The sequence below is a fragment of the Microcebus murinus genome, chromosome 2 (assembly GCF_040939455.1).
Source record: "Microcebus murinus isolate Inina chromosome 2, M.murinus_Inina_mat1.0, whole genome shotgun sequence".
Classification (NCBI taxonomy): Eukaryota; Metazoa; Chordata; class Mammalia; order Primates; family Cheirogaleidae; genus Microcebus; species Microcebus murinus.
The window spans coordinates 97,794,178-97,815,998 of NC_134105.1; the positions used below are offsets into that span (position 1 = coordinate 97,794,178).

The following is a 21,821-nucleotide window of genomic DNA, read 5'->3' on the forward strand; positions in this document are numbered from 1 at the left end:
TTATCGCTAGTGTAAACTAAGATAAGCAATCTTTACAATCTTGTTGTGAATCCCTGGAGGGCAGGGAAGAGAAGAAGTCTTAACTGAGTTCTACACCTCCCAGAGCCCCGCGGGGTATCTGATACTTGACAAAGTTGATAAGATAATGAAAGAGCCGCTTGCGGCCCCCTGAAAAACATCTCAGGCAACCAGTTGCCTCCCAGGCGCATAAGCACAGCCAAAGCACGCTGGCGAGGCCAGGGCTGCCCGCCCGGCGCCCTGCACTGCAGCAGGTCGGGAAAGAGCCACCACTAGGGCAACGCCGACCACCCGCGCCGGCCCGGGAACCTGCGCAGGAGCGCCCCCTGGCGGCCGCCGCGCCCGCAGGTCGGCCGGGTGCGTCGCGGGCCCGCCCTGAGCGTCGCTAAGGAAAAGCGCCGGGCCGCGCGGGCGGGGCCTCTCCGGGCCGGATGGAGCGCGATGGGGGAGCGGCCCCTCGGGGCGACATGCCCGGCTTCTTACTGGCCCTGCAGCGCGCGGGCAGCCCCGAGGCGGCGCGGGCGCGGGTGCAGGAGCAGGACCTGCGGCAGTGGGGGCTGACAGGTGCGTGGGCTGCGGGCGAACTTGCGCCCAGGCCGGCCAACTCGCCGGGACGGGCCTCGCCCGTGGGTTGCTTGCCTGCGGCGCGGGGGCCTTCCCTTCCCGCTGAGGGAGAGCGGGCGGAGAGGAGCCCCCGCGCAGGGCGGCGCGGGCCGGCGGACGCGGAACGAGTGGAGTTGCGGGCCTGGCCCGCGGGAGGGGAAACTGAGTTAAGGTCCGCGCAAGTGCGGGCCTGCGGAGGCGCGCTGGGCGTCCTGGCGCCCCGGCGGTGCAGATTAAAAGTTGCTCTTCCGGTGGGTTTGGGTCCTGGCCTGGGGGGGCGGGGGTCATTGGTTCCTTCGGTAAAACTATCAGAACTCATCTCCCAACTTCAGTTTTCTTCTCGGTTTGCTGTGCACGTGCAGGTGTCCGATAGTTCGCCACTGATGAACTCTCCGCCAACGCGGTATTTTGCAGCCAGGCAAAGTCTGTGGGAACTCCACCGCACGCACGGAACTGCCCGTTTTATCTCACCGGCCCTTCCCGAGGGCCTTCCGGGCGCTTCGGCACAACACCTCCCCAGCCTCGTTCTCCTCGTTTGCACTAACACACGGGGGGCGCGGCGCGGGCCTGGGCTGTGGGACGGAGTCGGGCGTCGGCAATGGTCCGTAATGCTGGCGTTTAGTCGTTATTTATTGAACCCTACTGAGAGCGTGCAATCCTAGGCGCAGGCCACTGAGAGGAGCAAGACAAGTATGGGCCCTGCCCACCAGGAGTCCTAGACTAGTCAGTGACAGTGCTTTTTAAAAGTATAAGCAAGTGTTTACTGAGCTGACACTGTGTGCTCCAGACCTCGGAAAGTGTGAGGTTCCTTACGCAACAAAAGAAGGTGAATGGGGAGGATCCCGACGTTAGGGAGAAAGACCGCCCTCTGCTTGAGTCCCTGAGTCTGTGTATCCAATTTAAGCATGAGTTTATGGACCGGCCTTTTTATGTTTGACATATCTTGGCTAAAGTGTGTGTGTTTGTGTGTTTGCATATTTCCTTGCAAGTGCTGTTGGGAACGGTTCTTTGAGAACTTGTGTGAGAGAGGGCTCGGAAATACGTGTACATTGATACTCAGCAGTGCTCCTGGTAGTACTCCAGGAGCAACAGGCGTATGCACAAGTGTTGTTTCACTGAAAATGAGTAAGCAGGAGGTTGCAAATTGGAGTGGGTGGGATGGAGGAAGTGCAGAAGTGTATCGGCAAACGTGGAAAATTGGATAAATTGCTATTGGAGGGAAAGAAGGAAAAATAGAAAATAGTCATAGTCAAAGGTATAGCTATTGAATATTATAACTTGTAATTCCTATTTCTACTTGCAAGAATAAATGAATATTGTAGAAACTATGGTTTTTGAATTGGTTAATAAAGTTCTTAACTGATTTTTTCTTTTGATTACAGAAGTAGTACATATTCTCCATGAAACATTTAGAGAAGAGCCTATACGTAGAGAGAAATTTTAATCTCCATATTCCTATTACTGTTAACATGTCATCTATCCTGCCAATCTTTGATCTGCATGTGTGTATAATTTCCTTTTTCTTCTGGTGAGGGGTGAGGAAGTACAAAACTGGGGTTTCATATGCATACTTTTGGAAATCATAATTTTCCCCATATCAGTTAGTATTCTTCAACATCATTCTTAATGGTTATAGGGCATTTCAGTATATGAATGTAGCATAGTTTAGCCAGTCCCTACAATTAGGTATTTATTTAGGTTTTTTCTTTTTTTGCTATTATAAGTAATGCTGATACTTATGATTATTACTTGTGACCAATTATTTATTATAGTTATGGCTTTTTAATTCCTTAACAATTAAAAGTATGCAAAATTTTTATTCATACTCAGAATAACACTGTCATTTTCTAATTTGAGAAGTTAAAATGCTTTATTGTTTTATGTTTATTTGATTACTAGTATTGATGGATTTTTAGATATTCATCTTTGAATCATGAAGATACTTTAGGACCTTTTCTTTCTAGAATATGCAGACCTAGTCTTGCTATTCTACCAGTCATCTGCCTCCCAGGTGGACAAGAGAATCCACATCCTGGAGGTTAGAAAACAAAAGACTACATTTCCCAGACTGCCCTGTGGTTCTGTTGTGCATGTGACTTGGCTTTGACTAAGCAGATGACTATGGGGGATTTGGAATGGGAAAGTGAGGGAAAGGGCACAGTTTGGGAGGGATTTCAGTTTTCTGCTTCCCTCGTGGCTACTGTCTCATGGATCTTGGGTAGGGTACAGAGCATTCATTTTGTTGGCATGGACTGTGGCTGAGATGTTAGGTTCCTGGAGCTGACAGTTGTTTTAGTGGTTTCCTAGTTGGTTCCTGTCTTCCTGGTCTTGGAGGTAGATGCCTCCTTGGTGGGCCAGTTCTGTGGTGCTGATCCACAGTTGTACCTGGAAGCTTAGCCCGGAGGCTACTACTGCAGCCCTTTCAACAATTTTATGGTGATCTAATTTTCTATATTAAACCCCTTTCTGACAAAACTACCTAGGGTTATTTCTGTTTTTTGCATTTGACTCCTAAGTGTTTAGTACTGTTATCTTTATGGATATAATATCATGTCATTTTTAAAAATTAAACTTTTTATTTTATGGTAATTATAGAATCACATACAGTTGTAAGAAATAATACACAGATCCCACATAACCTTTACCCAGTTTCCCCCAGTGCTAATATCTTGCAAAACTATGATATTATCACAACCGGGATGCTGACATTGATATAGTCAAGATATAGAACATTTCTGTCACCACAAAGATCCCTCAAGTCGCCCTTTGATAGCTACACTCAGTTCCCTCCCACTCATGCCTTAACCCCTAACAACAACTAATCTGTTCTCCATTTCTATAATTTTGTCATTTTTAAAAATTACATTTAAATAGAATTATATAGCACATGACCTTTGGGGATTGGTGTTTTTCATTGAGCATAATTCTCTGGAGATTAATGCAGATGGTTGTGTATATCAGTACTTCACTCCTTTTTATTGTTGAAGGTGTTCATTTTAACCACACACTGAAGGATATCTGAGTTGTTTCTGGTTTTTGGCTGTTGCAAAAAAAAGATGTTATAAACATATGTATACAGATTTTGTGTGAAAATAAATCTTCATTTCTCTGTAATAAATTCCTAAGAGTGCTGTGGCTGGGTCATGTGGTAATTGCATGTTTCATTTTTGAAGAAACTGCCATACCTTTTCCAGAGTGAATGTATGAATGATCCAGTTTCTTTACATCCTTGTCAGCATTTGGTATTGTCACTTTTTATTTTGGCTATTCTAATATAAGTGTAATGATATTTTGTCATTATAATATTAATTTCCTGTTGACTAATAATATCTATAACCCCTTTGATAAAGTCTCTCTTAATGTCTTTTGCCCATTTTTTAATTGGATTGTTTTTTTTTTTTTTTTTTTTTACCCGCCCCCCTAATTGGATTGTTTTGTATTTTCACTATTGTGTTTTGAGAGTTGTTTATTCTAGATACTAGTATTTTCTCAGATATGTGCTTTGCAGAAGTTTTAAATTTTGGCTAAAATTTACCGATTTACCAATTTTTCCTGTTACGGATAGTTTTTTTGATGTCAAGTGTAAGATCTTATTGCCTAGGCCTAGATCCTACAGAGTTTTTTATTGTTTCCTAAAAGTTTTATAGTTTTTACCTTTAAGCCTATGATCTATTTTGAGTTAATTTTTGCCCCCAAAATTCAATATGTTGTATTTTCATTTGTATTCATTTCAGGATATTTGTTTCCCTTGAGATTTAATCTTTGAAGGATTATTTAGAAGTATGTTGTTTAGATTCCAAGTGTTTGGAGATTTCCTCTTAACGTTTCTGTCAGTGATTCTAATTTGGTTGTGTTGTGGTGAGAAAACACACTCTGATTTCAGTTCTTTTAAATTTGTTAAAATTTGTTTTATGGCCCTGAATGTGTTGTGTATGTTCCATGGCATTTGAAAAGAATGTGTATTCTACTGCTGTTGAGTGTGAGCAAGACTGTGCTCCTTTTTGGAGACTCTAGAGGAAAATACATTTCCTAGTTCTTTCCAGCATCCAGAGGCTGCCCACATCCCTTGACTCTTGGCCCCTTTCCTTCATCTTCAAAGCCAGCAACATTGTATCCATTCTTCTATAGTCATCTTTCTCTCCAACTGCAGCTCATTCTAAAGACTCATGTGATCAGAATGGGGTCTGCCTGGGTTGTCCAGGGTAATTCAGGATAATCTCCTCATCTCAAGGCCCTTAACCTTAATTATATCTGCAGAGTCCTTTTTGCCATGTAAAGTAACATACCCACTGGTTCTGAGGTGGGGACTTGGACATTGTCGTGAGGGCCACTATTTTGTCTACGACTCCATCTTTTTGCTTTCACCAATCAATATACTTATATTTGAAATGAATTTCTTGTAGACAATTTATAATTTTGGGTCATGTTTTAAATCTACTTTGGCAATCTTTGCCTTTTAATTGGTGTACTTATACCATTTGTATTTCCATGTAACTTTTGATATGTTAAAGCTTAAGTCTGCTATTTTATTTTTATTCCTTTTATCGCTCTGTTTTCATTTCTGTTTTCTTTTTCTTGCTTTCCTGTGAAGTATTTCTAGAATTTTATTTTTCTTTTTAGTGTTTTTGAGTTTATCTCTTTGTCTAGCTTTTTAAATAGTTGTTATAGGTATTACATCTTATACACATATACATGTGCATATATATGTATATTCACAGACTACTGATATTGTCATTTTACCTATTTGAATAAAGTATAGAAACCTTACCTCCCTTTATATCCCTTTACCTTCCTCTGTTTATAACATAATTATCTTAAATATTTCCACTATATACTTTTAGAACCACATGAGACAATGTTATAATTTTTGCTGTCCAGGCTAGAGTGAGTGCCGTGGCATCAGCCTAGCTCACAGCAACCTCAAACTCCTGGGCTCAAGCAATCCTCCTGCCACAGCCTTCGGAGTAGCTGGGACTACAGGCATGCGCCACCATGCCCAGCTAATTTTTTCTATATATATATTAGTTGGCCAATTAATTTCTTTCTATTTATAGTAGAGATGGGTCTCGCTCTTGCTCAGGCTGGTTTCGAACTCCTGACCTCGAGCAATCCTCCCGCCTTGGCCTCCCAGAGTGCTAGGATTACAGGTGTGAGCCACCGTACCAGGCCTAACCATTTTTTTTAGGTTAAGTTTGTTGGTGACACATTCTCTTAGTTTTCTCCTTCATCTGAGAACATCTTGATTTCTGCTTTTATTCCTGAAGAAAATTTTAGTTGGTTGTAGGCGTCTGGGTTGACAGTTATTTTCTTTCAATATTTGAAAAATGTGCCATGTCTGTCTGGCTTCTAAGTTTCTGATGAGAAGTCTGTCATTCAAATAGTCTTCCCTTATAAGTAAGATATTGTTTTCCTCTGGCTACTTTCAAGCTATTCTTTGTCTTTAGTTTTCAGCAGTTTTAATAATTATGTGTCTTGGTATATGTTTCTTTGATTTTTTTTTCTGTTCGAGGTTCAGTCAGCTTCTTGAATATGTAGGTCTTTTGCCAAATTTGGGGAGTTTTTGGCCATTATTTCTTTTAAGTATTTTTTCAGCCCTGTCTTTCTTTCTCTTTTGTTGTATACCAATGAACAAACATTAGATCTTTTGTTATAGTCCTACAGTTCCCTGAGGAACTTTTTCATTTCTTTTCAGCCTAATTTATCTCTGTTGCTCTGATTATGTAATTTCTACTGTTCTTTCAGTTCATTGATTGTTTCCTCTCTTCCTTCCATTCTGCTACTGGTCTCATCAATTAACCTTTTATTTTGGTTATTGTATTTTTCAGTTTTAAAATTTCCATTCTGTCTTTTTACATCTTTTATTTTTTTGCTGAGGTTTTCTTATTCTTAACTGAGGCTTTCTATTTTTTCAATTGTTCAAGAGTGTTTGTAATTGCTTGTTGAAGCATTTTTCTCATTATTGCTTTAAAATCTTTGTTAATTCTAACATCATGTTATCTGGGTGCTGACATCTATTGATTATCTTTTTTTATTCAATATGAAATCTTCCCAGTTCTCGGTGTGATAAATGCTTTTTAATTGGAACCTGGACATTTTGGGGCTAGAAATCTAGGCTCACCCACTCAGCCTGTGTGGGGTGATTCGAAATCTGGGGTTTGGGAAGGGGCTTCTCTTTCCTGCTGGGTGAGGGTGGGAGTTTTGGCTCCTGGCATGGTCTCCTCTGATACTGCAGGGGAGGGCAAAAGTGGAGGGGGAGGGTCTCGTAACTGGTGGGTGGGGACAAAAATCCCAGCTCCCTACTTGACCTTCTCTTATAGCAACCTTGTTGGGGTGTTTGGGCAATTCCTTATACCTGTGCATAAAAATCTGTGCTCCCCACTTTGCTGGTGTGGGTGGGGCCACAGATTTTTTTTCTGTGGTGTTTGGCAGCTAGAATAGAGCAGTTATTGTCTGAAAGTTTTCTGTCTTGCTAGACTGCCATTTTCTAGCAGGAGCAGGCTTTTGTTGGGTGTTGTTTTTTTCGTTTGTTTGGTCTACACCAATTAGCATTTCTAGTTTGCTGATTTCTTAAAAAGAAATCCCAGGGAATTTACTACTCTGTCATTCCTCAGGTCCTGAGGTTCCTAGCCAGTCTGCTTCTTCACTATACCTTTCAGAGTCTCCTTATGTTTGTGTTATATATCACCTCCAGGGGCTATCAGGAGGAATAAAACATATACTCCATCTTTCTGGAAACAGAAGTCTCCAGATTTCACATGTCAATCTTCTTTGACTATCTGAAGTTTCTAATCTATGAAATAGAAATAGTACCTGCTGCATAGGATTGTTATAAGAATTAAGTGAGATATTATAATTTACATAAAGTGTTCACTACTTTCCCTGATATTTAGTAAGCACCTAAGAAAAATAGCTATTGTTCATTTTGTAATGTTCTACAATTATATATTATATAGATTTTTTAAAATCATGAATTAAATTACACTTATATTTTTGCTAATAGTTCTTACATAAAGTATAGTTAAGGTCTTCCATATTCCCAAGATACAGTTATTCTCTGAAATTGGATTTTTTCCCCAAGGGAAAGAGAAAAGAGAGGCAGCAGAAGCTCCATGTGGATTTCAGACATTTTCTGCCATCCTTGTACATTGTTAAACACCCTTTATAAAGCATCATTTCCATTCTTTTTTTTTTTTTTTTTTTTGTTTTGTTTTGAGACAGAGTCTCGCTTTGTTGCCCAGGCTAGAGTGAGTGCCGTGGCGTCAGCCTAGCTCACAGCAACCTCAAACTCCTGGGCTCGAGTGATCCTTCTGCCTCAGCCTCCCGGGTAGCTGGGACTACAGGCATGCGCCACCATGCCCGGCTAATTTTTTTATATATATATCAGTTGGCCAATTAATTTCTTTCTATTTATAGTAGAGACGGGGTCTCGATCTTGCTCAGGCTGGTTTTGAACTCCTGACCTTGAGCAATCCGCCCGCCTCGGCCTCCCAAGAGCTAGGATTACAGGCGTGAGCCACAGCGCCCGGCCATCATTTCCATTCTTAACACTCCTCTTCTGTTGAAGCATTATGTAGTCTGGTCCTGTCTCACTATTGGTGCTATTGGTGTTTTTCCTTTAGCACCAACAGCAAATTTAAACGGATGCAATTAAGCAGACAGACACACGTACAGTCCATGTGTTGTTTGTTGTTAAGTTCTGTCAGTAATGCCTCATTTCCCAGAATGGATGCTGAGACATGGGCAGTATAGAGGCCAAATCCCAGCATGGCTTTCTCATCTGTCAAGTGGATCAGGTAACAATGACAGGCTGTTTTAGGGCTTTGAATATAATGTTGACTAAGTCTGCTCAAAAAGTAGTTTGGAAGTCAGCAGGTATTTACATATCCATAACTTCCCAGTGAGAGATAAGACCAATAAGGTTTGTAGTTATGGGAATTTAGGCCATGTTCTTCATTCAAAGCCTTAGGACATTTGCCTGTGTATGTGCTGAAATGTCTACCCCTCAGATTTGCTATATGTTTTTATTTCTAGGGATTCATCTACGCTCTTATCAGCTGGAGGGAGTCAACTGGCTAGCCCAGCGCTTCCATTGTCAAAATGGCTGCATCCTGGGAGATGAGATGGGCCTGGGGAAGACCTGCCAGGTATGTTACTGGGGGACAGCCACGGTTCACCTGCACAAAAATGCCTCCTTACAATGCATTCCCGTCTTAGCTGCTAGCTACAGAATGTCATTTTATACTAGGAGGTGAAATGCTTGAAACTTTATTAAGAGATCACAACCTTGGAGTTTATTTTTCTAGTTGAGAGGATAGTTTTGAATTGTGTCACTACCCTTATCTCATCTGGCCTTTGACATATGTCTGTGAAAAGACATGCCTGAGTTACAATTGCAATTAATGGGCTTGGATACAGAGTTTTTCTCTACGTCAAGCAAGTATACCTGCCCAGGGATCAAATTGACTAACCTCGTTAGTGATACTTTATGTAGTTATTAACTGGATCACTACTTATATTAATTACCCTTCCTCAGTGGGGGTGCAGCTCCTTCCCACTTCTCTACTGTGCTAGAGAAGTACGGAGGAAGTACCCTTAGTTTTCAAAGATGACTCGGCCATCTAATTGCCTTAAAAGGAATGGGATAAAGTCGTGAGACCTGGAGAATCCGATGTGGCCTCCTTGGGCGTTTGCAAGCAGGTGGTGTAGATGGTGCTTCTGGCAGGATGATCACCAGCACTGTCCCAGGCTGACAGATGTCAGTGGTCAGTGGTGGGCTTGGAATGATGCGAAGTCCAGTCACAGACACCCCTTGGGTTAATCACACAAGGTTTACATATTTATAGGGAACCAAAGAAGGTCAGTGCAGTAAGGACACACAGCAGAGGCAGCTTGATCAGAAACCATGGAGATATGTTTCCCAATCCCAAAAAGGTTTTGTCAGTGAACACACAGAGTAAGCAAGGGTCTCATTAGTCCATTTGGAAGCTCAACTGCCACCACCAAAGCTAACCTTGTATCCAGAAACATTAAGCTGTAGCAATTCTGCCCGTAGGCCTATATATTGGAGACTATTTAAGCCAGGTGTGCCTTGCCAATCTTGGAATTATTCTGAATGCATTGTGACCTCAGAGTAGAGTGTCCTGGGGTAACTTCATTTATTACCACCCTCAGCTTTCTCAGGCAAACAAATCTGGTACTAGTATAATACATTCCTTATCTGAGACCTATGGTGCTAGAACAACGATGATATCTCTGGGATCCAGTCTAACTGGCTCTTGCACTAGGAAAGGGTGCCCTTTTGCCCTGGTCATTGGAATTGCCCTACTGACTTCATTCAGAGCCAGCAAATTCTGCTTATTTCCCTGGGTTGTTTGCATAGCTCTATGTTAAGCTCCCTAAAAATATACCACCTTTGCTAAACAAATATTAGCAAAATTTTTGTTTTGCTAAAATTTTGTTTGGAATTTTTGCATCTATGTTCATGAAAGAAACCAATCTAATTTCCTTTTCTTGTAATGTCTTTGTCTAGTTTTAGTATTAGGGTAAAGCTGGCCTTGTAGAATGAATTGAGAAGTGTTCCTTCCTCTTCAATTTTCTGTAAGACTTTATGTAGATTGGTGTCATTTCTTTTTTAAATGTTTGGTAGAATTCACTAGTGACTCCAAATCTATTTTGTAGACATATCTGGCTTATGGTAATAAAAGAAAAACTTTCTCTAAATTGTATCCTCAGGAAAAACTAAACAGAATGGTTTTAATCTAGTAAGTCATTTATTAAAGGATTGTTCTGGGCATGGTTTGGGCTGCAAAGCCATAGATAATTTAAAAAGAAGACTATTTTCATTATAAAAATTAACTACCGCCCTATAGTCACAGTGTTCTAACCACAAACATTAGTAGAAATGTTAATGTTTTGCATGTTTGAAATTATAGTGCACATATGGTTTGTATTTTGTTAATCTGGCACCATCATTGTTGTTTTCCATTTTATTATATTCTTCTCATTCTTATCAACTGGCCGCATAATATTCCATCAAGAGAATTTATCATAATTTACTTGTGGTAAATGATGATTTCCCCCCTTTTTTGTTCAATTTAAATTAATCTTGATGTGAACATCTTTGGGCTTATAGCTTTTTCAGGATTTTCAATTATATCCTTAGAATAGATTTATCTCAGAAATAACTCAGCATTTGGGGATGGAAGCTCCTAACACATTTTGTTTGAAATAAGAGTGTTTTTTTCTCTGTATATCACAGCAAGTTTCAAGTCAAAAGCGTGTGCCGGAATCTCCTGCAGTATGCCCATCTGCCTTTACAAAGATTTTTCATTTTATACCCTTACTTAAGCTTCGGAGGATTGTTTATTGTCTGTTTTCCCTGTTAGAATGTGTGCTCCAAGAGAGCTAGCAGTTTCATCTATTTTGTTCACTGTTGTGTAACTGGAGCTTAGAACAGTTCTAGCAAATAGAGGACGCTCTGTAGATATACATAGGATGAAGGAAAACAGTAGGGAAAGGAGGGAGAAAGTTAGGAGGGAAGAAAAATATCCTCAGGAGAGCCTGGCGGACAGCAGAGGGCCTCCATGCAATTGGTCATTTTTACAGTCTTGGCCCTTCTTGCTTTGTATTTTCAGAGTATTCCTGATCTTGTCCATCAGTTGCAGTATTTTCATTGATTTCTGTTTTCTTTCCTGACTTTTTTCTTTGCAGTAGAGGTTCAGTTACCTAAATATTGAGCTTCATTGCTTGTTAACTCAAAGTAATTGAGTACTGTAAATTTTTGTGGCAAGTATATTGAGGCTTACATGATTTCACTCTCGGAAGAGATTACTCTTCTAATGTGTGGAAGATTGGACATTATTTCTTTGTAAAGCAAGCCATACGTAAGAGTTTGTATTCCCTACAGGGTTGTGGGAACTTTGCGGTTGTTTCTTATGAGGAAATGTAATCAAAACTGCCTTCTTTTTCTATGTTCCAGGCTATTGCTCTCTTCATTTACTTGGCGGGAAGATTAAATGATGAAGGACCGTTTCTGATTCTTTGTCCCTTATCTGTTTTGAGCAACTGGAAAGAAGAGATGGCAAGGTACAAAGTGGATCTAACTGAAATTGTATTGCTTACATTGAAGTTTTTTTTTCTTGGATGATATGTAAAATATGACAAAAACAACACATTGTCATATTCAGTGAGTTTATTCCAGAAAACTCTAAACTGATGCACTGTAGGTAGACCTTCAGGATATGATAGGGGGAGGGTCGAATGGATGTTATGATTACTATTTGACAGTTTATATTAAGGTCAGCACTCATTTTTAGTAAATTTTGATGATCTAACGGAGAAACCACCTTTTCCCTAGTAACATAGGAAGTAAATAACATGGAAAAAAAAATTTTATTTTTAGAGTCAGCACAAGACTTTTTAGAGCTCTTCTACCTATTTACATAGGAACTTGCCCTGAGGTTTAACACATTTAACAGCCATGTGAGTTGCATTTAACTCACACTAGTTTTGAGCCTGGGGCTTCATGCAGCATATGTAACTCACATGTCTCTTTACCTTGGGAGTCATGACAACTGTTTTTCAAGTTGCATATAACTCACGCTCTGAAAACAATTAAAAATGACAGATTTTTTCATTAAATTAGAAAGGATCATTTTGTTTTTGAAATTTTTATTCTATGTTTGTAATGAAACACTGTGGCCCGAAGGAAAAAATTTTCTAGTGTGGCAGTCAATGTGTTAATTGTACTTTAGAAAAAATGCAAAGCCCCCAGGATTCCTTCTGGTTGCTGGAGCTCATGAGGTCTGCACATTGCAATCCTTCCCTGAAATGTAATTTTCCCTATGTGCATATAACCCTGTCCCGTGACTCTAGCATTTGTGTTTGTTCATCTGCCTCTTTTCTTGGATTCAGGTTTGCTCCAGGCCTTTCCTGTGTAACATATGCAGGCGACAAGGAGGAAAGAGCTCACATTCAGCAAGATCTGCAGCAACAGTCACATTTTCATGTGCTGCTGACTACCTATGAAGTATCCATTTGTTTCTCTGTGGCAAGAACTCCTGACCTGGGACCTCAGAAGTTGTAGAATCCAGTGAAATGATATTTGATTATTTTTTTTTTTTCTTGAGACAGAGTCTTGCTTTGTTGCCCAGGCTAGAGTGAGTACCATGGCGTCAGCCTAGCTCACAGCAACCTCAAACTCCTGGGCTCAAGCAATCCTCCTGCCTCAGCCTCCCGAGTAGCTGGGACTACAGGCATGCGCCACCATGCCCAGCTAATTTTTTCTACATATATTAGTTGGCCAATGAATTTCTTTCTATTTTTAGTAGAGACGGGGGTCTCGCTCTTGCTCAGGCTGGTTTCGAACTCCTGACCTCGAGCAATCCTCCCGCCTCGGCCTCCCAGAGTGCTAGGATTCTAGGATTATAGGCGTGAGCCACTGCGCCCAGCCTAAATTTTTTTTTTGAGAGCGCCTATTTTTCTGGTAAGAGAGTCTGCCTTCATCAGATTCTCAAAGAGAGGGTATGACTAAGAGAAATGAAGATCGTTATGCTTCACATTAGTTAGATCTCTCTCTCTCTTTCCTGGTGGATCAAGGGGGAAGGCTTCTCAGGGAGGTGGCATTTAAGCTACCTCTTGGTTGATAACAGTCCGGCAGGCAGGGGAAAGGGTTTTGTGGATCAAGGCAACATATTTCTTACTGGAGGATAGGAACGGAGGATACTTAGTTCCAGTCTCCTTGTAAATCCTTGTTCTTCGTGCTAAGACTATCTGGGTCACTATAGGTTATACCTTCTACTTAATCATACCTCCCTTGTTGTTCATAAGACTTAGAAATTATGCTTAGGACTTTTTTTTTTTTACTTAGAGAACAAATAAGAGTTAGATAAATTCTGTACTTACAGAAAAACTAGCTATTAATATCAGAGTTTATCAATACTGGCCTTTGTAACTTGTCTTCCTTGATTTTTCAGATATGCTTGAAAGATGCATCTTTTCTAAAATCGTGAGTAGGTTGTACTACTTCACAAAACTGTGTTGAATGCATTATGAAAGTCATGGTTTTCCTTCACATTTTAGTACTTTGTCTCTTTTCTGGTGTCTGGTGTGTCTTCTATGAGTCCCATTCATGGATTGGCAGCATGGCAGAAGTCCTATGTTCTTTCCGTGTGTCCTTTGGTTATTTAATCTCTATGAACTTCAGCTTCATCTGTAAAATTGTAATAGTTGTTTCTTACTTTGGATGGCTATTGTGAGAATTAAATGAGATTCAGTATAAACGGTGTGGTTAACAGATATTAGATTGTTTATGCTACAACTTGCATAGATACTTTTCAGGACTACTGTTTAGAGATTGTAATATAATGTAGGATGTGATTCATTTGAGCCTTTTCCTGGGAGTAACCTAAAGTAGCAATCAGTGCTCTAGAGTTAACTTAAGAAAGGGAGTTTTAAGTATACTTCTAATCAGTTAACTTTTAGGCCTCATATTGGTGCATGAAGTGTAGGAAACTTAGATTTAACTCTTAGTGCCACCTGATAATAGGAACGACATGTTGCAGTATATGGTCAGGTCAAGATAACGGTTATAATGTAAATTAAACAAAAGCTAGATTTTAGGTAAGTAAGAGAGAAAGCCATGTTGACAGCATTTCATTCTCTGTAACCTGTGTAGTTATGACATGGTTAGGTGGGGATTCTGCATCTTTAATATTCAGAAATTTTTGTTTTCAAAGCACTTAATCAATATTTTAAATGTTATTTTTCATGTGTGTTTTTGTGAGTTGGAGTTCTATTTTCATCTTATTTTGAAATACTAAAGGCTAGGTCATAGATTTTATGACTTCTATCTAGTATTTCATCTAAGTGAGCACATTTATCTTAGGAAGAGGATATGGTTTCCCTTTTTCTTTTTATTATAATATTAAAGTCCAACTTAATTTTTGTTGAAAGTCTTAATATTTGTTGAAAGTCTCACTAGAAAGGCACCGTTTGGAGAGTTATCATCAATACCAGAAAAGTAAATTGTAGAGCTACCCTAAGAGGACATAAACTCCAGCACAGGGATAAGAAGTGTACAAATATTCATAATACATGACAATATATAGGAAGTCTCAAAAGATAATACAATTGGGACATAAATGTTGTTGGGTACTTTACATACATTATCCCATTTAATGTTCATGAAAACCCTAGTAGGAAGGTATGATCATCCATTTTAAATATGAAGAAAGTGAGAGATTAGGTAACCCATCAAAGGTACATTGCTGATTAATGACAAAGCAGACCGTTAAACCCAGCACTCAGTGCTATAGATAGAGCCTCCTTTTAAGGAAGCTTCAGAAAGTAGCTCAGTGCACTGGAGTTTTCACATTATTCAGTACAAATGTAATCTATCTCAGGTAATCTATTTTGAATGCATTTCCAGGTGGATTTAAGGACCTATGTAAGAGAGGGACATTTATAATGTTGTCTTATAGTATGAATCCCAAAACATTGATGTATTCTTTCAGTATATTTGGTAAGGTTATATTGCATATTACAGTATTACACACTGAGAATAGCAGAGAAGTATAATATAATCTCTGCCCTAAAGACGTTAATTATGGATAGTTAGGACTATGCATGTTAATGTGAAAACATTGAAATTTTTTTGGACAATAGACAAAACTCTTTGGATCAGAAGATTAGATTAGAAAAGGATTAGAAGTTACTTCATCAGACTCTCCATTCAGTTTTCCTTCCACCTCCTCCTCTTCAGGGAGCATCCTTTAGAATGCACTTTGATGAGTGATTTAATCCACTTCCTGTTGCTGAGCCCAAATCCACCTCCCTGTGTCCTCTTTCACTGAACAAACATTTATTGGATGCCTATGTGTATAAAAACCTAAGTGTCTAGTTTTTCATGAGGGAATAGGACCTAATCAGTTTAAGGCTAATTCAAATAGAACTATGCACTGTACTGTCGACACTTTATCTCATGGCCGTTGTCTAACTCCATCTGGACCCTTGATCCTTGTAATCCTTAAATGTGTTCTCTGCTCATGCTACCCAGCCCTCTCCTTGGACTTTCTGCACTCTCTTTGGACCCTCTGTAACTTACTACACTACAAAACATGCTCTGGCAGCAGCCACCAGTGACCTCCATATTCACAAATCCTGGATGTATCTTCCTGGGCATTTCTGTAACATTGGATTCTGTTTGCCACTTCTGTATTTAAAAGTCATACTTCTTTAGCTACTGTGGTATCACTGTCTCTTGATTTTTCTTCTGTGTTTGAACATCAGCTCTACTTTTGTGACCTTGACCAAATCAACCACCTTTCTGAGCTTCAATCTCCTCATTGGTAAAATGAGCACAATTATGTTTACTTGCCATATTCTTTTGGACTAAATAGCACATAAAGTCCAAGGTCAGTGTCTGGCACATAGTAGGAGGTCGTAAATGTTTCCTTTTCCTTTCTGTCTCTGGCTCCTCCCTTTCTGCATGGATTTCCTCATCTAAGAAGGAAAATTCCCTTAACCTTACTACCTTATCCAGATGTTGTCTTATGTACGTGGTAGCTTCTCAGATAGGAAGGTAATTTGGTTGTGCTTCTAATATAGTGGGCTTACTATTAGGCTTTTTAACAACAGTCACGGTTTTGTAGTAAGACTTTTGATTGCGAGATTCATGTTTAAGTTACACAAAACTGAAAGCTTGACTTTTTTTTCACAGATTCCCTTGGAGTGTTCTTGTTGTGGATGAAGCTCACAGGTTGAAAAACCAAAGCTCCCTGCTGCATAAGACTCTGTCAGAGGTAAACTCACAGGCTAGTTTTTATATACCCCACCCTTTCTTTAATAGGCTTTATTTTTAGAGCAGTTTTAGGGTTGCAGCAAAATTGAGCAGAAAATGCAGAAATTTCTTGTATATTCCTGCCCTCACAAATACACAGCTTTCCCTACCATCAATGTCCTGCACCAGAGTGGTACATTTGTTACAACTGCTAAATCTACATTGACACATCATTATCACCGAAAGTCCATAGTTTACATTAGGGTTCACCTTGGTGTTGTGCCTTCTGTGGGATTGGACAAGTATATAATGACATGCATTCACTATTATAATATCATATAGAGCAGTTTCACTACCCTAAAAGTCCTCTGTGCTCCACCTATTATTCCCTCCTTCCCCTTCTTAACTCCCTTTTAAAAATATTATTAGTTTAGGCCTGTATAGAGTCAGTTAAATTGAAACCTTTTTTTTCTGTCAGATTTCTATAGGGTTACATGAACATTTTGTGGGTGACAGAGGTAGCACTTAATATGGCCTAACTTTTCCTTCTTCATCTTTTATATAGGAGATAATGTTTACTGAAATCTGGTTATCACATGAATAAGACCCTACCCCAATAAAATACATTGTATTTTTGGAAATGTTTCAGTTCTCTTTGGATCATATTCAAAGGGGCAATTTCTTTAAAAAAATAATCTTCCGGTCCTTTTTCTGCCATAGTAGATATAATATATTGGACATATTGTACCCCTCCCCCAATTTACCTGTTTAAAATATTTGACAATTCATATGGAGTCATGAAGAGAACAGTTTTGTGCTATTGGATATGACCTCCTGTCTCTCCTGTCTTTGTCTTTCATTCTCTTCTCTTGATCTCTTGCATCGTTCTGGCAAAACAGATGAGAAATACCACAGTAGCTTAAACTTGCCCTTTTTTCTGAGGAGCCAGTGGAATGTAGCTCTTTCTTTTTATTATTGACCCGATAAGGGCTTGTTCCTTCATGAGCCTACATATGTTAATTTTTGTGATGATAATTGAAGTTTGGTCCCTTCGTAGGTGGTAACACAGTTTGAATTCCCACATAGATTAACCATGTTGAGTGCTTGTATAGTACTTCAGAGTCCACAAAAGGTTATCACTTATATCCTAGTAATAGTATCTTCTTCACAGGATTATTGTCCCCTTCTTGTAGTTGACACTGAAGAGGTATTTATTTCCTATGTGAAACAGCTAGTATACAACTTGAACCTGAGCCTTCTGGTGCCATGTCCTTTTGGTGATTGGTCATTCCATTAAGTCATGCCTCTCTTTGTGTGAGTAAAGGTAATGATGGGTAACTCAGCCTTCCAATGTTATGGGTTTTTAATTTTATTTATTTATATATTTGAGTTCTCAGTAGTCTTCAATCTCCTGTTGACCGGAACTCCCATCCAGAATAGCCTCCAAGAACTGTACTCCCTCCTCAGTTTTGTGGAGCCTGAACATTTTCCCAAGGAGCAGGTGGAAGATTTTGTTCAACGTTACCAGGATATTGAGAAAGAGTCCGAGTCAGGCAAGTTCCTTCCCTACAAATCATCCCCAAGAGGTATTGGTACAGGAAGTATGATTACAGGTAGAAAAGAAAGAGAATTGATAACCAGAGGATACCTTCCAGGGAGATAAAGAGCCACACATATAAGGTAGATATTAGCTCCTTAATGCTGTTTCCAGTTGTCTGGCTATTCATGACTCTCTCTCATTTGTTATGTGATTCTGCAAGAGAGCTTATTTGGTTTATTTTTGGAAGAAGTAGAAAGTGCCTACTGATTTGCAGAGTTTTTTTTTTTTCCGACTTTTACTTTCTATAAAGGCTTTGTTGACTTTACATGCCACTTCTTGAGAAATAAAAGTATGTGGGTGCTGCAGTCCCAAAGTACTGTTCAGCATTGCAACACTCGTGTTTCTTTCAGCACTGCTCCAAAACCAAAAGTCTGGCATGGATGGGAGGTGGAAGGGAAGAAACCTTCCTCATTCATATAGCCAGCAGTTATAGTCATCTTCCTCTCATACCTTTGCCCTTCTTCTGCCTTGGAGAATTATCTGTCTATCCCTATAATATTAATCCTGGGATGATTTTTCAAAACATGCCAACTAGTCAGTATTTATGTACAGGGTAAGTGTGAGTTCAAGGGGCTTCTCATAGCAAAATTCTCATACCACAGGCTGAAGATTACTTGGGGAACCTGTTCTGATTACTCCCATATTTAGGGTTCCCAGATAAAATATAGGACACATATAGTTAAATATTACATGGGACATACTTGTATTCAAGTTATTCATTGTTTATAAGAATAAATTTTGAAATTTTGAAGACACCTGGGGAAGGGGCAAAGGATTCAAAGTCAAAAGAACCAAATATGAATGTTGGAGAAATTCACATTCCAGCTGTGTGAGTTTAAATAAGTTACTTAATTTTCCTGAGCCTCACTTAACTCTGCTATAAAAATGGAAACAGTATTGCCCTAGATTTCTAAACTGTTGTGCTGATCAATAAGATTAAATGTAAAAATACTGTGAAAACAAAAGTTTCATGCAAATGATATTAGTAAGAATCGAGTTCTTTGAGTGTTATGTTATTAGTTCTTGGGTTAAGAGCCAGTAATGATTCCAGAAGGGGTTGGAAAGAAGATCCCAGTGAAGGAAGAAACACTATGAAAAATTACCATACTGGCCTAGAAAGCAGGATTAACATGAAAATGAGAAACGAAAATAAATTGCTGTGTGCTCTGTAGTAGTTCAATGCCTTGTCCCACACTTCTTGTATTTTTTTCTTACACAGCCAGCGAGTTGCACAGACTCCTGCAGCCATTTCTGCTGAGGCGAGTGAAAGCTGAGGTAGCTGCAGAACTTCCCAAGAAGACAGAAGTAGTGATATACCACAGCATGTCAGCATTGCAGAAAAAGTACTACAAGGCCATTTTGATGAAAGACCTAGGTAATCAGAGGGGCACCTGTTAATTTAGAAACTAAATGAGGATGTGATTTTCATGCAGGGAAATATTTTGTAATCATACTCACTTTGTACACCCAAAATTCAGAATTTTGTATTTTGAATAATTCAGGTCAGCTACAGTGAGACTGTGACAGTACCTTAAATGTAACACAGACTTGTTACCGTTGTGAAAGTTCCTTTTTTTTTTTTTTTTTTGAGACAGAGTCTTAGTCTGTTGCCAGGGCTAGAGTGCTGTGGCGTCAGCCTAGCTCACAGCAACCTCAAACTCCTGGGCTCAGGCAATCATCCTGCCTCAGCCTCCTGAGTAGCTGGGACTACAGGCATGCGCCACCATGCCCGGCTAATTTTTTCTGTATATTTTTAGTTGGCCAATGAATTTCTTTCTATTTTTAGTAGAGACGGGGGTCTCGCTCTTGCTCAGGCTAGCTTCGAACTCCTGACCTTGAGCGATCCTCCTGCCTCGGCCTCCCAGAGTGCTAGGATTACAGGCGTGAGCCACCACGCCTGGCCTAAAAGTTCCTTTTTCCCCCCTCCCAGTTTTCCTTACTGCCTGTGATTGAGTAAACACTTCTAGGTGCCCCAGTCATGCCTTTTATCCTTCTACTCTATCAGATACAGGAACCCCCTTAGCCACAGTTTCACTTTCCACCATTTCAGTTACCCACAGTGAACTGTGGTCTGAAAATATAAATGAAAAATTCCAGAAATAAACAATTTGTAAGTTTTAAATTGCATGCACCATTCTGAGTAGCATAGTGAAATCTCATGCCGTCCCACCTGGACAGTGACTCCTCCCTTTGTCCGGCATCTCCAAGCTGTCAGCGTTGCCTGCCTTAGTCACTTAGTACCTGGCCCGTTATGAGACCTACTGTTGCGGTATCAGTATCTCAGTGCTTCTGTTCTAGTAACCCTTATTTTACTTAATAATGGCCCTAAAGCACAAGAATAATGATGCTGATGTTTTGAATAAAGCCAAAGAGAAGCTGTAAAGTGCTTCTTTTAAGTGAAAAAGTGAAAGATCTTCAATCGATAAGGAAAGAAAACAATTTGAATGCTGAAGTTGCTAAGAATGAATCTTCTGCTAAATTATATTGTTATAATTGTTCTATTTTATTAGTGTTGTTAATCTCTTACTGTGCCTAATTTACAAACTAAACTTTATCATACTTATGTATGTATAGGAAAGAAACAGTATATTTAGGGCTTGGTGCTATCTAATGTTTCAGGAACCCACGGGAGGTCTTAGAACGTATCCCCCACAGATTAAGCAGGGACTATTGTATTTAACAGATTAAAAACTTTTTTTATTGAATTAAATTTATTGGGAGGATACTGGGAATGACAAGGGAGAGATAGTAGTGGAATAATCTCTCAGTTTGCATGTTTTTGGCTCTTGACTGCACAGCAGCAGTTAAAGAAGGAAATTTAGAATTTTGCAAAACAATAACAAAGTATTTCTGAGTTCAATTTATAGTTTAGGTTTCTTTCTTGAAACAAAATGGTGGTTAAGAGAATTTCATATGGACATGCTGTTAATTCTCAATCCAATTCAGTGAAACTTGGGAGGTTGATATAGTTTTGAAGATGGAAACAAGTAATGTAATTTATGGAAACTTAAGAATTTTTTGTTGTTGTTGTTCAGTAGTGTCCATCTCTCTCTCTCTTTTTTTTTGGTAAATTTCAGATGTGTTTGAAAATGAGATGGCAAAGAAAGTTAAACTTCAGAACATCTTGTCCCAGCTCCGAAAGTGTGTAGATCACCCATATTTGTTTGATGGTAAGGCAGTGCCCTTTTTTCCCTACATTATTTTTTGTTAACATTTCTGAGGCCAAAATTGTGCAAAATTCTTCAAAAGAATTGCCTATATTTACTGTGTCTGTGTTTATTCTCAGTTTCTTTGTATTGGTGTTATATATTGTTCATATTCAAGTTTCTTCAGTTGTCCCATAATATACCTTATTGGAATATTTTTTTTTCCTTTCTCCTTTACTCTCCTTTACTTCCTTTGCTTTTCTCTTTCTTTTGTTCTTTTCCAAGATCCAGTCATAGGTCCTACACTGCATTTGTCATGTCTCTTTATTGTCCTATAATCTAGAAACATTCTTCAGATTTGTTTGTACATCTTTTTTTTTTTTAATCTTTCCTGACATGAAGAATCAAGGCCAGTGGTTTTATGGAATGTGTCGTAGTCTAGATTTATCTCATCATTTCTTCATGATTAGATTTCCATTGTCTTGAACCCACTTGGTCAGCCTTCCATTACCATTATTCCAAGGTCTCTGGTGATCTCCATGTTGCCCAACCAATGGTTATCTGTCAGCTCATGTTTTAGTTGCTCTCTCAGAAGCCTTTGGCATGCTTGAACACTTCTTTTTGAAATGCTTCCTCCCTCGGCTTCTGGGATAACAGGCTGTCTTCTCCACGTACC

General features: G+C 39.5%; 1 protein-coding gene across 2 annotated transcripts in view; it reads left to right on the plus strand.

The window, feature by feature from the left end:
• Positions 1–424: 424 nt before the first annotated feature.
• Positions 425–21,821, plus strand: part of CHD1L (chromodomain helicase DNA binding protein 1 like) — a 47,634-nt gene continuing 26,237 nt past the window's right edge. Inside the window, exons 1-9 of one of the 2 annotated variants that reach the window (XM_076000044.1) lie at positions 425–582; positions 8,653–8,765; positions 11,600–11,706; positions 12,535–12,649; positions 13,596–13,627; positions 16,340–16,421; positions 17,790–17,956; positions 19,223–19,374; positions 21,077–21,169. In XM_076000044.1, coding sequence (XP_075856159.1) covers positions 450–582; positions 8,653–8,765; positions 11,600–11,706; positions 12,535–12,649; positions 13,596–13,627; positions 16,340–16,421; positions 17,790–17,956; positions 19,223–19,374; positions 21,077–21,169 — 994 coding nt within the window. In that variant the 5' untranslated portion in view covers positions 425–449. Of the gene's footprint in view, positions 583–8,652; positions 8,766–11,599; positions 11,707–12,534; positions 12,650–12,760; positions 12,780–13,595; positions 13,628–16,339; positions 16,422–17,789; positions 17,957–19,222; positions 19,375–21,076; positions 21,170–21,821 lie in introns of those variants that run through there. The other variant, XM_076000045.1, reaches the window with a different exon arrangement.